Source organism: Cucurbita pepo, chromosome LG18 (genome assembly GCF_002806865.2).
Source record: "Cucurbita pepo subsp. pepo cultivar mu-cu-16 chromosome LG18, ASM280686v2, whole genome shotgun sequence".
NCBI classification, from domain to species: Eukaryota; Viridiplantae; Streptophyta; class Magnoliopsida; order Cucurbitales; family Cucurbitaceae; genus Cucurbita; species Cucurbita pepo.
This window is the reverse complement of record NC_036655.1, coordinates 6,983,090-6,999,508: the sequence shown is the minus strand read 5'-3', so window position 1 is coordinate 6,999,508 and position 16,419 is coordinate 6,983,090. Positions and strand designations below refer to the sequence as shown.

The 16,419-nt window shown below is 36.5% G+C and overlaps 2 protein-coding genes and 1 long non-coding RNA gene across 5 annotated transcripts; 1 reads left to right on the top strand and 2 right to left on the bottom strand.

The window, feature by feature from the left end:
* Positions 1–510: 510 nt before the first annotated feature.
* On the bottom strand, positions 511–4,041 carry LOC111779599. The gene is made up of 2 exons (XR_002812707.1): positions 3,926–4,041; positions 511–1,008 (listed from the first exon to the last, which is right to left on the bottom strand). It is a non-coding gene; the product is annotated as an uncharacterized LOC111779599 (long non-coding RNA).
* Positions 4,042–4,662: 621 nt separating this feature from the next.
* LOC111780113 (ras GTPase-activating protein-binding protein 2-like) lies at positions 4,663–10,273 on the top strand. Of its 2 annotated transcripts, XM_023660406.1 has the most exons (10): positions 4,675–4,783; positions 5,010–5,105; positions 5,584–5,772; positions 6,528–6,831; positions 6,908–7,140; positions 7,224–7,401; positions 7,482–7,603; positions 7,686–7,748; positions 9,453–9,516; positions 9,693–10,273. In XM_023660406.1, the coding sequence occupies exons 3-10, from the start codon at positions 5,584–5,586 to the stop codon at positions 9,944–9,946; spliced, it is 1,407 nt and encodes a 468-aa protein (XP_023516174.1). In that variant the 5' UTR covers positions 4,675–4,783; positions 5,010–5,105; the 3' UTR covers positions 9,947–10,273. The 2 variants fall into 2 exon arrangements, with proteins under 2 accessions (XP_023516173.1, XP_023516174.1); XM_023660405.1 differs by lacking the exon at positions 5,010–5,105 and having other exon boundaries at positions 4,663–4,783.
* Positions 10,274–11,686: 1,413 nt separating this feature from the next.
* Positions 11,687–14,718, bottom strand: LOC111780597. 2 transcript variants are annotated; one of them, XM_023661038.1, is made up of 3 exons: positions 14,512–14,718; positions 12,286–13,437; positions 11,687–12,086 (listed from the first exon to the last, which is right to left on the bottom strand). In XM_023661038.1, exons 2-3 carry the CDS (start codon positions 13,356–13,358, stop codon positions 11,882–11,884), a joined length of 1,278 nt encoding a protein of 425 aa, XP_023516806.1. In that variant the 5' UTR covers positions 13,359–13,437; positions 14,512–14,718; the 3' UTR covers positions 11,687–11,881. The 2 variants fall into 2 exon arrangements, with proteins under 2 accessions (XP_023516806.1, XP_023516807.1); XM_023661039.1 differs by having other exon boundaries at positions 11,687–12,078.
* Between the last annotated feature and the right edge of the window lie 1,701 nt (positions 14,719–16,419).

Sequence of the window (16,419 nt, the reverse complement as noted above, 5' to 3'; positions counted from 1 at the left end):
CCGAAAATAAATGAGTTTCAAAGGGATACTAGAATTGATCTCCAATATATATTATACTCGACTAATTTCAAACGACAACGATTTGATCTTTTACATGTTGTTGCCAAGGAAACAGAGACTGTTCTAACTTTGAACTCATTCATGAGGCAGTGTGTCAGCAGACGCTAGGCCTTGAACGGGGTGGATTGGGGGTAGCAGACGCTGGGCCTTGAAGGGGTGGATTGGGGGGTCTCACATCGATTGGAGAAGGTAACGAGTGCCAGCCAGGATACTGGGTCTCGAATGGGGTGGATTGTGAGATCTCACATCAGTTGGAGAGGAGAACGAAACATTTTTGATAAGGGTGTGAAAACCTCTCCCAGCAGATGCATTTGAGAGAAAGTCTAAAAGGAAAAGTTCAAAGAGGACAACATCTACTAGCGGTGAGTTTGAGCTGTTACAGATAAATCATTTTTCTTCCACAGGTAGGGAAAAGAGAGACAGAGAGAACAAGAAAGAGAAGGAAAAGAATGAACTGTCAAAGGAGATGGTCTATAGACTAAATACCAAGAATCATAACAAGTACAAAGAAGGTGGAAACTGAAGCCCAGGATGAACAAAGCATTATCTTCCACACATATAAAGCTTCTGATGATAACAATGAAAAGGGATTCTTACATCAATGGAGTTGGAACCGTACCGTCAAGCTCTTAAATGACCCCAGAGTTGGTTGGACGTCAACTTTCTAGGAATGTAATATTTGGCATCAACCCACTTATTTGGAATTCTCATAACCAAGCAAACTTCTTTCATTCTCTCAAATGATTAAACTGAAGATGAACCATCAAAACAAATCATGTCAAGATCAGATGTAAAGTTTGCATCAAAGTCAATCATAGAGTTCACACTTATCATTTGTATGATTGAAGGTAATGGCCATCAATGTCGGTAAACAGAAACTTGCCTCCATTCTCATTAGTTCTGCAGCCTTTTTACCTTTCTCTTCTTTTCTTTTCAGAAAACTAACAACTGTTTCAGTAAAGATACAGCAATTATGACCCTTTTAGCACAGATTTAGAGCTCGAAAATAAGACATAAGTGAGAGATAGTGCGATCCCATATCGATTGAAGAGAGGAACGAAACATTCTTTAGAATGGTGTGGAAACCGTAGACACATTTTAAAACTGTGAGGCTGACGACGATACGTAACATGCCAAAGCAAACAATATCTATTAATGATGGGCTTGGGGTGCTGACACTAACAAATACAAAATAGACAAGCATAAACCAACATAGGTTGGGGAATAACAGTCAGAAGGACCAGTGGAAAACTAAGGAAGTTTTGTAAGTTATGAATTCAAATCATTTATCCTCACCTAATATGGAAAATTTTATGAGGTTTCCAATATACAAATAAGCAGCTGCCTCGAGATTGGTCGAAATGTACATAAACTAACTCGGACAAGATTATCATATTATATAGATAAGTAGATAAGCCACGCAGGTTTCCTTGCTGTTATATTAGGAATTTAAGTAAAAACAGTCATTAACAAATGGAATGTGTAACAGCCCAAGCTCACCGCTAGTAGATATTGTCTGTTTGACCTGTTACGTATCGCCGTCAGCCTCATGGTTTTAAAACGTGTCTACTAGGGAGAGGTTTCCACATCCTTATAAGGAATGCTTCGTTCTCCTTTCTAACCGACGTGGGATCTCACAATCCACCCCTCTTGGCGGCCCAGCGTCCTCGCTGGTACACCGCCCCGGTGTTTAACTTTGATACCATTTATAACAGCTCAAGTCCACCGCTAGCAGATATTATCTGCTTTGGCCCGTTATGTATCGCCATTAAGCTCACGGTTTTAAAATGTGTCTATTAGGAAGAAGTTTTCACACCCTTATAAGGAATGCTTCGTTGAGATGGGGGATCTCAGAGAATCAATCAAATATGCAAAGTGTGATGTGATTATTAGCCTCTAATGAAGTCGAGCACCATAACCCAACACTTGAACGCCTCTCAACTACAATAACAATTCTATCTCAAGTGCGACCAAACAAAAGGCAGAGCAACAGAACAATAAGTGAAGAGGGGTTACTTTTCCACTACTGTATGTACCTAATAACAAGTAAAATGATACATAATTGAGAAAAGAAACTCCAACGAGAAAAACACACGTTTTCTTAAAGCAATAACAGCATAATAAGTCAATAACATTGCTAGGCTGCCTTTTGTTGGATCTAATTATGCAGGTAAAGGGAACCGACCTTGATAGTATAGATATCTGTTGTTAGCAGAAAGCCATATTACAACTTTTGACACGACGGTGCCCTATCTAATTAAATGTTTTGGGTTGGTCTTTCATAGTTGTTTGTAGTATCTTCTGCCATGTGAACTCATAAAAATCCAACTTCTGCATCAGAACCGCTAAATAAACAAGTTCATTGTCTATAAAGATACATGGTACAAACCCCCTATTTGAAAGTTCATGGAAATTTATAATTAAAATGTGTTCGGAACCACGACCTCCACAATGATATGATATTGTCCACTTTGAGCATAAGCTCTCGTGACTCTGTTTTTTGTTTCACTCAAAGACCTGATACCAATGGAGATCGTGTTATTTACTTATAGACTCATGATCTTCCTCTTAATTAGCCAATGTGAGACTACTCCTCTCAATAATTCTCAACAAAATGTTGGCTTAAAAGTCCCACATAGACAACACGATGATGGGTCATAGAAAATGAATGTTCTAAAATATTTGTCTTTCCAGTACCAAAATGACTAACCCTATTGTCTAGCACCTTTTGTTTCTGAACTCTCATGTTTAATCCTTGCCCACACAGCATATTGAAGGCGGAGAGCTTCATGGTTAAGGAACATAATAACCATGGCTTTAATTCAAGGTGCTAATCAATGAAACAAAATCTCAAACAAGATTACCTGTGAAGCATAGAGAATGAATATCGATAATCTAATTTGTTGAAGCAAAAGTGGAACTCACAAGTAAATAATAAAAAAGAAAAAAACGGCTAAATCAATCACCCACGAGCCCCAGCTCCAGAGCTAGAAATATAAGAGGTCAAGAATAAGACAATGAATGACATGTTCTTCAAAAACCATGAAAAATGCAAGCATGATCCAAATTACACTGGTATGAAATCAAATTGAGGCTTAAGATTAAGTTCCCTCAAAAAAGCTAGGATTGACAACTCATAAGCAATAACCGCGGGCACGAATCGGCAAAACACCAAGGCACCAACCAAAGAGCCAACTATAGAGATGGTATGATATTGACTCTGTTAAGAATCACGAACCTCCATAATGGTATGATATTGTCCACTTTAAGCACAAGCTCTCTTAGCTTTAATTCTGGTTTCTCCAAAATGCCTCGTACCAATAGAGATGTATTCCTTACTTATAAACCCATGATCAACTCCTTAATTAACCGATGTGGGACTCCTCTCCCAACAATCATCACCAGGCTCAACTTGCAGTTCACATCATTCAAAGAAAACCTATATTTTCCATTAAAGCTTGATCATTCCAAGAACCACTAAGTATTCATTCCCGTGTCCAATCAAGCAAACATTCTGTATGTATAATACTAATTATCAAAACAGCTTAGTAACCCAAGTCTTCAGCAGTGGCTAAATCTCCATTACATTTTAAAGAAGTATACGGAATAACAACTCCCACCCACCTACACCTACCCGACAACTACAAACTCCAGAAACAAACATACAGAGCACCTAAACAATCCAAATCCGCATAAAATGAAAGCTGTGGCTATTAGATAACTGCTTTGAATTCCGATTGGCTATGAGATTTCATCTGTACACCCTACAACATAATTCAAAGACGTACAAACAAACCTAAAAAGATGTGGACTACAAATACAAAACACACACCTAGAAACTCTGTTTATAGCAACAAAAGTTCACCTTCCGATACCGTCGGCACAATGCGAAGAGCTCTAATTTCCCGCCAGATCCAGTTGTCTTCTTCCGTCGAGAGGCAGAGGAGACGAATGAATTGAATTCTGATAAATCAATCCATTATCTAAACAATAATAGATAAATAAATAAATCCTTAAATTAACGAAAGATAAAATTAGTAAATTGAATATTCTCCAATCTTATATTTTTATCTAAAAATAGCATTAATTTTTTAAATTTCAATAATATTCTTAAAATTAAAAAATAATAAAAATTTAATTTTAAATATATCCTACTAACTTTCAAAACTTTTATTAACTTAATATCCTTCCACTTAAAAAAAAAAAATATATTAACAAAATTGTTTTAAAATAAATTAAATTTTATAAATTTTTTTTATCTGCCAAAATAATAATAAATTACTTATATTAATATCCTAATATATAAAGATTTATTAAATTAAATAGGTATCGGTTATTTATTTACGTGGAATAAAAATGAATATCCGTATAATTTTTATAAATAACTATTTTAATAATATTTTATCGTATTATTTGAAAAAAAATTAAAATATATTAAGCTAAATAATAGAATAATAATTTTAAAATTACAAAAGATTAAATATTAAAATTGACCTAAAATTAATTTAGTTTCACTTATTTTTTAAAATGGATGTGATTGTTATCTTAAAAACAAAATCTTATTTTTGAAAAAGAGATTATATTTTCTATTACCTATTTATTTCCTTCAAAAACCCTAATGATATAAAGCTGCTCAGAATCTTTTCTCTCTGTTTCATTTTCTCTACTCGTTTTCTAAGCACTCAGATCTCTCTCTGAAGTTCGATTCTCTGCCTTCAAGCAGGTACTTGGTTTTTTCTCCTTCTACTTACTTCAATGTCGTGGTTCCTATTCTGTTTACTTGATCTGTAATATTGTGCCAAATGTTTGTTGAATGATCCATTGATAATTACCTATTTCGGTCAATCACGTTCTTCTTATATATATATATATATATATATATATGTATATGATCTGTCTGTGTTAGGGTTTTGTGGGGCTTTATTTTTGTTTTTTTTTTTTTCGTTTAGGGCTTAGCGCTTTCGTAAACCATCGGCTATCCATTACTGTACTTTGGACGATTCGCCGACGATTTGCCCCTATCCTCTTCGCTCGTCGGCTTTCTGGTCGTGCACAGATTCCTTTCAACTCTCACCTGTATCGTCGTACTAGTCTACTGCGTGGTCGTCTATAGCAAGTGTTGTGTAGAATCTAACTGTTTTTGCATGTGTTTTCAAGCCCTCTCTGATGTTTAGGTGCATGTTTGAGGGATTGAAGTAGAGGAAGTCAGTTGTTGGAAGAGCGCATTACTGATTTTTTATTTATTAACTTTTTGAGGTTTTACTTGATTTTTCAGTTTCATTTGATATATAAAACCCTAAAGAAATGTTGCTTAAGCGATCCCTAAATGTCGGCTGGCTACTCAATTCTTTTATTATTTCTTGTAGGTTTTTTTTTAACAAAGTAAAATATAGATTTATTGTTTCTGTTATATTTCAGTCACATGTCTATTCGGCCTACAAAGGTTGTTGGTGATCTTTCTGGTACTGTTTATGTTTCACTGCATTGAGCTATGCTCATAGTATGCTCTAAATTATCTTGTAGATGGCGGCAACACAGGAAGCCAGTTCTTCCCCTGCTCCCAGTGCCCAAGTGGTTGGGAATGCTTTTGTTGGGCAGTACTATCACATCCTTCATCATTCTCCTCAATTGGTGCACCGGTTCTATCAGGATTCGAGTTTGCTAAGCCGTCCAGATGTCAATGGAGTGATGACAACAGTGACAAGCATGCAGGTAAACTTTTTTTATTTCGACATATCCACGATATTGCTACACATTCCATGGCTGGAGAATAGTTATCCTACCTTTATTTATTTTGTGTTTTTTGGAGCCAGGGATATGTATGAAGTTGTACCAATCTTGTGGTCATGCATTTTAGTTTTTATCCGAAACATTGCTTTATTGTGCATTTGGGATATTGGTACATGAGTGACACTTGTTGGGATATTTGGTTGCAAAATTGTTTATGGATGAAATGTTGGATTGTGTAAGTGCATAAAAATGATCACAGGAGGTGTAAGCGCAGGCCATCACTGTAATGAGGAATAATGTACTGTCGTTGTGGGGACTGGGTATCCTCTTGAAAATCATATTATATACAACATCATCTCCACAAATTTTTATTCCCAGCTTTGAAAAGAAGCATGCATTTATGTGTAAGATAAAAATTATATTAGTACTACAACAAACATGATCTATCTATAGTAATCAGGTACTGTTTGTGACATAATTCCAGAATGGCTATGATACCATTAGTCCGCTAATTATGCTTGTTAATTTAAAGATTTAGACATTGGCAAACTAGTAATCATGGTTGTGATTTTTGGTTTCCATAGAATGGGCTTCGAGTTTTGATGTTCGTTCATAGTTAATTGAAGTTGTATGTATCTTCACTAACTTTTTTCTGAACATTTCTTATTTTTATGGTCTGGAGATTCCTGGTTTCAATTTCATGTTTGGCAATTAAAGTTCAAATTGTGTTGTGACAGGCAATAAATGACAAGATCATATCGATGAATTATGGAGACTATACAGCAGAAATAATTACTGCTGATGCTCAGGAGTCTCATGAGAAAGGAGTGATTGTTTTGGTTACAGGATGCCTAACTGGCAAGGACAATTTGAGGAGAAAATTTTCCCAAACATTTTTTCTTGCTCCTCAGGACAAAGGCTACTACGTCTTAAATGATGTGTTGAGATATGTTGAAGAAACTGAACAGACCCGAAGCAGCTCTTCATCGGGTGATGCCATCAAAGAGAATATCACAACGGTTACTTCAACACCAGAACCAGGTGTATATTTTTGTCCTGGTACTATTCTATATGCATTATTGCAGAATTGTGAGATAGATCTCTGCTCCATTTACAGAACAATCTCATGCTCCCAATCATCTCACTGTGGAGCCTCCAGTGTCGCTGGAAGAGGAAGATATGAACAATGATCCTGAAGTTTGTGATCCTTCCAGTAATGATGAAGGATCTGTGATTGAAGAGGAAGAGGTTGTTGAAGCCCCACGTCCAAGTGAGCATGAAGTAGTTGTGACTGCTGACGCAGCCCCTGTTGCCCAAGAAGATGCTCCAAAGAAGTCGTATGCATCCATTGTGGGTTATTACTTTCTTCTCTCTGCATTTTTTTATGCCAATCTTGTCTTAGACATTGACTCAGCTGACTTAATCATACTCAGGTTAAGGTGCCGAAGACAGTATCTGGTCCTGTTTATGTTCCAACTTCTGCTGTAAGAGCAGCACCCCCTGCAAATCCTGATCATCAGTCGATTGGCCTTGTTAAACCTGCTCCAGTTCCTGATGTTTCTGCAGCAAATGGTGACAGTCTTCCTGAAAGTAGTAACCTTCATGAGGAAGGTGTGTGGGTTTGGGTGTTAATGAGCATGGCCTGTTCATGTTTTCTTTGAAATGTAATATTTTGCTAATACTGATTACAGCTGAAGGTCACTCCATATATGTACGAAACTTGCCATTTGATGCTACAGTTGAACAACTCGAGGAAGAGTTTAAGAAATTTGGGCCAATTAAGCGTGATGGTATCCAAGTTAGGAGTAATAAGGTCCTATACTAATAAAATTTCTTTTATTTTGTTCCAGCCCGATTTTTGTTTTTATTATTTTAACGATTTCTTTTTCATGCAGCAAGGTTTTTGTTTTGGATTTGTTGAGTTTGAGCAATTGAGCTCTGTGCATGGTGCACTCGAGGTAACAAAGATTACAGTGCACCTTTACCTTCTTAATGCAATCAGTTTAATATGTAGCTCTTCTATCATATCCTTCTCTTTGGTTGTTGATGGAGCATACTCTCTTCTGGATCTTGTAACTCATCTTTTCTATTTAGATTATATTATTGATCATTTTATGATTATTTTTATTTGATTTTGATTGTTGAATGGAACTTCATAGGTCGGACTTTGGAGTTTATGGTTTGTTTTCCCTGGTAAATAACTAAATTAGGATGCACTGAATCAGGAGTATTGTATCTTTGGTCTTTAGGATGTTTGTGCTGTATTATTTGGATTCTTTAAGGGTTCTTTTTTCTATACATATTTGTTTCTATCAATATGTTAGGCTTATACCTTGATGCATGACTCCAATTTTTAGTCTTGAGACTCGTGCCTTCTTTGGACCATAGGAAGCTTACGCCCCTATGAAAACACATTAAGGCTTAAAGTATCTTTGCCTCATGCAATGAATAGAAGAATAATATTAACTTGCCCCATTCTTAAATAATATAATCGTCTGAGTTGTGACAATTTGAACAATTACTACTTTTACTAGTTGGACTTTAAAAACATTGAATCCAAATATTTTTAAAGTAAGGCAATCCTTTTAATGATATTAGTATTGATATTCTTTTAGAGCTCTTGTTTAAAGTGGCAGCTGACATACCTTTGTATGACTATTTTGTTTAGTAATACTGGATGGTGCTTTTAATTAAAATTGAGGTTTGCACCTCACTTTCAAGAGTAAAAGTCTCGAGGTTGCCATTAGCTTTTTAAGACATTGGTTTCTGTCAATTATAATTGGTAAGAATTAATGATTTGTATACTGTACTTATATGGTTATATTTGTTCTCTTGCTTACTTTCCTCCTTGCCACCAGTATGTCTTACTAGAGTATTGGATGATCTTGTGTGTTTATATTCCTGTGTCTGTCTGATTTCTTTGATTTTTTCTTTTTATCATTTTATGTGTCTGGTGCCTCATTGACTACAAACATTAATTCCTTCCCTACCTTTTTGTTCTTTCATTAGCTAGTGATGTGATCTATACATGTTATTGATCCCAAAATTTGTTTAAATTGAATGTTCAGCCTGAAGAAATTAGGATGTTATTTTGAGCATTAAAAAAAATCAGTATCCTTAACATGACTCTTTAAACTATAGGTGCCGTTTTTATGTTTCACCATAGAATTCAAATTGATTCATATAGTTTCCACCCCTCTTTCCTTTTATAGGATAACAATTGATGGCAAATTTGAGATATTTGTAACTATAATATCTTGCATTTTTGGTATATTATGTGTGTCATAAGAGTTGCACCTTCATCATCAGGGGTGGTGAAAGACTTTCGATTCAACCTGGAGATCATAGATTCCGAGCTACTTGAAGTTGCTTGTCTATGATAAAAAATAAAATAAAAAATCTCAAGTTTTTTCTTGTCTAAATGTTGTACGGCTAAACAATAATTTTCAAGTTGAAGTTGGAGTCATTATATGCATGTAAAATACCTCATGATTTCTGAATTTAAATGTTGTAAGATGAAACAAGAGTTGACACTTTCTAGCTTGGTTGTTCATCTACTTTATGTTTTTGTTTTTCTCCTAAAGTTTGATAATACTGTTTGTTAAATCCTCCCTTTGGGTTTGATATTGTTGCGCTGACTTTTCTTAATACAATAACACTAGGCTTCGCCAGTAACAATTGGTGATCGTCAAGCTGTTGTAGAGGAGAAGAGGACCACCACTCGAGGTGAGCTGCCATTTGAAGTTTACTTTTTCCTTCCTTTCTTTCCTTTCATTGATACGTTAAGTGTGTGGTTGTTAGCGTTACATTTAATCTATATGAACTTTATAAGTGGAGGAACTTTTGAATTCTTTATCCAGTAGTGACAAGAGCTGATTGTGTTAATCAATTGATCTGTACAGTTAGCGGAGGTGGCAGAGGGAGATTCTCTACAGGAAGAGGTGGTTTCCGCAATGATAGTTTCAGGGCAAGAGGGAACTATGGTGGTGGCAGAGGCTACGGGAGAAACGAATTCAGAAACCAGGGTGAGTTCTCAGGACGACCCCGAGGTTCAACTGGACGCAACGGGGAAGGTTATCAGCGGGCTAACCAAAATGGAGGTGGAAGGGGAGGAGGTCGTCAGGGTGGGGCAATCCGCACACCCATTACCGGTTGAAGGTTGAACAGTTAAGGAAGAATACGTTGACAATTTTTTGACAGTAAAATTGAGGATGAGCTCTACCACCTTTTTCTTCTTTTTGGAATTTTTCCCTCTTTGAATGTGGGCGGTTTGGGGGTTTGGGAAATGGTAGGATATTAATGCGGTAGAAGAAACTGAAGGTACTCCTTCAATTAATTAGTCATTTACATTTATGTGATAAGATAGTTTTGATTTATTTTTTTTTTTACCCCTTGATGCTTCATAAAGCTGTACGACGACGTTGAAGCTGTTTCGACGCAAGATCTTTTTGCTATTATTATTACTCTATTATTTTGGGGGTAATCTCTATCTCTCTCTCTCTTTGCCTTCCCCATCTCCTTCCACCTTGATTTTTCTAGGACTGTTTTAGTTTTAATCAGGGTGGAGAGACGAAGTTGGGGGGCAATTATCTCTGTTTTAGGCTTAAACTTTGTATTTAAAGGTTGAAATTTCACAACTTTTTCCTCTTATTTTGCTTATCTCTTAGTTTTAAATTTTTTTGTCAATATCATACAATACAGGCTCCTGAATGGGTTTTAGTGGCGAAACAATTTGAAATTAGTGTCTAAAAAGGAAAGTATTGACAGGATTAGTGTTGTATTGATGTTTATTTGGAATGTAATATGATGTTGCTATTTTGATGATGTTAATGCTGAACTGGTTAGTGCTCTGTTTAAGTTAGAATACAATCAAACCATTTATTCATGTTCTATACGAAAAGGAGAGTTTTCATTCCCTATCAAATGACTTGATCTTGATCAATATCAGAGAATGGTAGAACCAATGTCAATATTACAAGGCATGCTAACGCTGAACCAATGTATTGTCTGTCCCCTGGAAGGAGATCGATAATCTGAACCAGGACGTCCGGGACATCGGAGGAGGAGTCCGGTGATGGATCAGCCTGATCGCCATTGCTCCTCACGTCAGTACAGAGGATGCAAAAACCAAGCTCCCTTTTTAAACTTTCACAATCCCTGTTTACCTATACTTCCAAAATTTTGGCTGGTAACCATCGTAAATTACGATTTTGCCCTTCTTGTTTTCTGAAACTGCCCCTGGCTGACTCCCAACCCCTTTTGGGCTTCTGATGCCCTATCACGGTTTTTATTTTTTAATTGGTTTATGTCCGAAATAAACTCGTCTAATAAATTTCTAAACCTTCAATCTTATTTCTAATAGGTCATTGTCAAGTTCTATACGAGACAGCTATAAATTAAATTTCAAATTATAAAGTGAAAATATGGGTGGCTTCAAATGTGGTGTTCTTGTTTGTTCTTGTTGTCCTTGCTCCTGCTCCATGGCTGCACCAAGAACATTGGCATGTACAATCAATCAATCTAAAACAACAAGAACATTGGCTTACTTCGTTTCACACTCGGCCCTAATTGGCTCAACAGACGCTGAAGCAGCCAAGTAAACAACAATGAACTCAACTGGGCATCGATTCATTTCAATCAAACACTACAATGGGGCACGATTATCTTGTAGGAGGCCGCTCAAGACGAAACAGACATTCGTCTATGGAGTCCCTAGTATCCAGAAAACCATCCTTTTTCAAATGTTACAAATGTGTTAAAAGACAAGCCAGAAAGTATACTTGATTGAAGACAGAATCCCTTCCAACTTCTCTGAACCTTTTTTCTTTTTTTCTTTTTTTCTTTTTTTTTTTTTCCTTTTAATCTCATCAGTTTCTGCACTAAAATTGTCAATATCACACAAAAATGATACAGTGTAAGATTAGAGTCCAAAGATCGTTCAGCCAGTTACCAAGAACCCAGAAAAAATGTGCCTACCAAAACAAAATTCATGTTGTTAACAGAGCTAAACTGTGCAAACTATCCTGTTGGCATTGTCCTAGTTACATAAGAAGAGGGGGGCAGTGTCATATTTGATGAACCTGTACACTTCTCAACTACAGAACGGGCAGCAAGAAAAGCAAGGCCATCTCTTTGAACCAACATTTGCAGCCGCTTTTGGAGATCCCTCTGAGCTCGATTCTTTTGGGGTCTGTGGGCATGAAGATGGCCGTGGTGATTCTGGCGTCCCCTCTTGCTTTGCATTCTCGAGATTTCCTCCCTTGAATGACATGCTTTTTCCTGCATCTCCTGTCAATCTTAAAATTTCGACATAAAAAACATTCAAATGTTTATTGAACTTCAGCTGCTATCAAGTGTTTTAATACTGTAGCTTCTCTCATTCATTTACAGCCTCAACTCAACCAATTAGTTTTGAAGAAAAATCTCAATGTTTAGAAGAACATAGAACACCAAAACCATTTTAGTTGATAAGGATTTGAGATTGCAGTGGCTTACATTGGAAACTGGAAAGATTTTGTGCTGCTTTCTGACTGAGGAGAAATGCTGGCTGACTGAGAAGACGACTCTGTTAGAGTGGAACCCGTCTTGCGTTGGTTTTCTGAGCTTTCTCTTATAACCTCCCTCATTGTTTCTGCAGCTCGTGCTTCAGTTGCTGCCATATCACCGTCGGGATGGGTGCCTATCAATCCATAGTCTGAAGGTCTCATAGCCAAATGCTGGGATACGTCAAGGGCTGATTCACCAGGCCTATATAGCTCACCTGATTTTCCCAGCCAACCCAATTGTTCTCTAGTAAAACTCATGTTTCCCATCTGAATGCTGAACAATGATTCATTTGAAGCAACACTCCATTCCATAGGCGCTGTAGATTTAGATCTAGAAAAGACCCGAGATGGAATTCTATATGAAATGGAAGTAGGATCATCAGTTCTATCCATGACTTGAATTGGAGGGTATTTAATAGCTGCCTCGCTGCCTGAGCCCAAGTCTATCCTATGCTTTGGAGTTACTGGTGTTCGTCGGTTGCTAGGCATAGAGCTGATGGGAACATCTTCATCACTGAAATCTACAACAAATCTGTTGAACTTCTCCATGCTTGGGGAGCTGGGATTGTTTGACAATAAGTTATCTGTAGCATCTCTTCCCTGTTTAAGCTTAATTTTATGTTTAGATTCAGATTCGAAGGACGAGGAAGTGGAAGAATAAGTTTGCAGATTTTTTCTACTTCCAAGATCGCCGGCTTCACCAGGTTTATTCAAATCTGGCTCCATAGCATTGCCATCTGTGTACTTTCCAGGCCTTTGGTGTTCAATCAAATGATCACGCAGGGAAGATTCATCACCACTAATAAACTGAAACTCATTGTTATCCAAAGAATCACTTGTACGACAAATGAAATCGCCGTTCCCAGTTACAATCAATTCAAAGGAGCTGTCAGTGGAGGAATAAGATGCCGAGGATAAGGAAGTGAGTAATTGACTTCTTGGAATAGACAGACCCACTTCGCCCGAATTGCTGATAGACTGTGTTTTAGATTCATCGGCCTCGATCCTTCGCCCAGATTCCATGGATAAAGATATCTGAATTATGTCCTCAGACACCACTTTTCAGTTTTCTTCGAGTCAGATGTAGCCTGAAGATTACCGCCTGTAAATACAAGAAAATGACCCTTTACGCGACTCCATTATAACTGGTTCTATGATCTATCACGCCGTAATAGCATATTTAACAGAAACAAGATATGGATAACTTTCACTAGCTCCATTTTATCGATGAACGATGGATCACATTGTGTTTAACAAAAGAAAAATGGAAGATGGGGTGGTTAGGAATCACGACTCGTTCACAAGATATTTGTCAACTTTGAGCATAAGCTCCTGTAACTTTAGTTTGAGTTTCTCCAAAAGATCTCGTACCAATGACCTCGTACCAATGACCCATAGAGATGTATTCCTGACTTGTAATTTCATGATTATTCCTTAAATTAGTCAATGTGGGATTCTCACGCAACAATCTTCCCTTCGAACAAAGTACACCAAAATAGTCTCTCTGGAGGCCTATGCAGCCCTCGAACAGCCTCCCCTTAATCAAAATTCGACTCCTTACTCTAGAGCCCTCAAACAAAGTACACCTCTTGTTCGACACTTCAGTCACTTTTTGACTACACCTTCAAAGCTAGCAACTTCTTTGTTTGACACTTGAAGATTCTATTGGCATAGCTAAGTTTAAGTTAAGAGGATGACTCTAATACCATGGTAGGAATCATAACTCTCCACAATAGTATGATATTGTCTACTTTGAGCATAAGCTCTCGTGGCTTTACTTTGGGTTTCCCCAAAATGCCTCATACTAATGGAGATGTATTCCTTACTTATAATCCCATAATTTGGCAAATCCCTCCCAACAATCCTCCTGCGATTCATCTACGATCCGAATTTAATCCCCAGCCACGGAGATATTATTCAACGAATCTAGTACATGGAGATCTTTTGATGTAAGAGATTAGACAAACAGTAAACAGTATAGTTTCAGCACGCATCATTCAACAGTTTAATGGATGGCAGCCACAATTGAAGAATTTCCCCAACCAGTAGCTACCCTAGCCCTAAATCGAGAGATCTCAATTTCTTAAAACAATCTTCTAAATCGCGCAATAAAACTCAAAACCTAAACAGGAGAAAACAATATAAAAGCAAGAATCAGAGGATAAACGATACGTACGTCAAAGATATCCCAATCCCAAGTAGTGGAAAATGTAAAGTTCATAGAGACTGCCAGCCGGAGAGGTGGGAGAGAAGAGGCCTCCGACTGCCAGAAACAGCAGTCCCTGATCGGCAACGACGCAGAGGAAGATTAATGATCGGGAAAAAGAAAAGAAAAGAGAACCAAATTCAGAAAATAATCCAATGGAATCGATCGAGGGTAGAGAGAGAGAGAGAGAGAGGGAGAGAGAGAGAGAGAGAAAGAGACAGAGAGAGAAACAGAGAGAGAAACAGAGAGAGAACGATGAAACAGAGAAGGGATGGAGGAAGAGAGAGAATTTAGGGGGGAAGAGAGAGAAAGAGAGTGAAGCTGGAAAATGGAGAGCGGGAAGGAAGTCATGAGGCGTCGCATTGTTTCAGCCGTTTCTTTCTCTTTGTTTCTCTTCCTAATAACCAACTTTTCCTCCCTTTCCCGCCCATTTCCCCAACTGTTTTTTCCCCCTTTCTCCACTCAAAAAAATTCAACATAAATTGAAATTTTATACAAATATAATCAAAATAACATAACCCACCAGAGTTTAGGTTAAATTTTGAGTTGACTCGAGTTCAGGTCAACTCTAGAACCTAATGATTGGTCGATTTATCTAACCTGTTCTAAATAACTATGAATAAGTTGATCGAGATCTGGGTTCTTTTAATTTTTAACACCTCGACCTACGATACATTGCTTGAAGGAAAAAAAAGTTTGTTGCACGTGTTTATTTACTTCCATATAGTTAATTATGTTTTTTTTATTGTATCTAGCTACTATTAATTTAATACGAACACTATCTCGTGACTAATAGTTAACGTTATCAGTGGTAGAAAGTTTAATTGAATTGTATCCAAAATTTAGATAACGTCGATACATATATAACTTAGTAGTTAAAACATTTTGTTGTTTATTGTCGTGATTGGTCTTTTTTACTCGAGTTATGTTGGCTTTNCAATTAATTGATGTTTTGATGATAACAAACCTACTTTTTAATTATTAATTATTTTCAGTATTTTGAACTGTCCACAGTATAAGGTCGGGAATAACGATTTCAACGACTTTTCAATTACTCAAATCAGAGCTAAAACGAAGAAATTACAGTTGAGACAACATACCCGACGTGATGATGTGGCAGCAAAATCAAAATGATGGACAAATCAAAATACATTTATGATTTTGGGAGAGTAACAAATTGTGGAGTTTTTTTTATTACTATATTTTTAAATAAAGTTATTTTTATTATTACAATATTATATTATTATATTATTATATTTTAAAATTTTGGTGGTTAATCCCATAGTTTTTATTATTATTATATTATTATATTTATAATAAAATTTAAATTATATTTGACCGTGAGTTACATAACTTTTTATTATTATTATATTATATTACTATTTTGAAATAAATGAATTTGGAAAATTTTCTTATTTATTTACTTTTAATCTCCACCTTCCATTATTTCTAACACAATTTCTAACACAATCCAAGGGTCAATATTCAATCCTACATTTTGCCTCTTTTCTTCTCTAATATAAACTCATCTTCCCCACATTTTAAAATACACAACTTACATACATTCTCCAATCTTCATTTGTTCAAAGTCTTCGTTGTTTGTTGCTCTCTCCAAGCTTACAAATTTATTTCTTTTCATCTTATTCTTGAGAGCGATTATTATTGTATTGTGAGGAAATAGTTGTGAGTATCCCAAATTGTAAATCTATTGTTTGAGAGAGTTGTGATGTGTTATTATCAAACTCAAATACTTGTATTGGTTTGATCCTGCGCCGTGGAAAGGATTGAGTTTGCTCTTGAACTCGTAAAAAGAGCGGTGTAGCGGTTTGGCTCAGATCCGTGGAAAGAATCGAGAAAGTTCTTTATTCAAATTCCCAA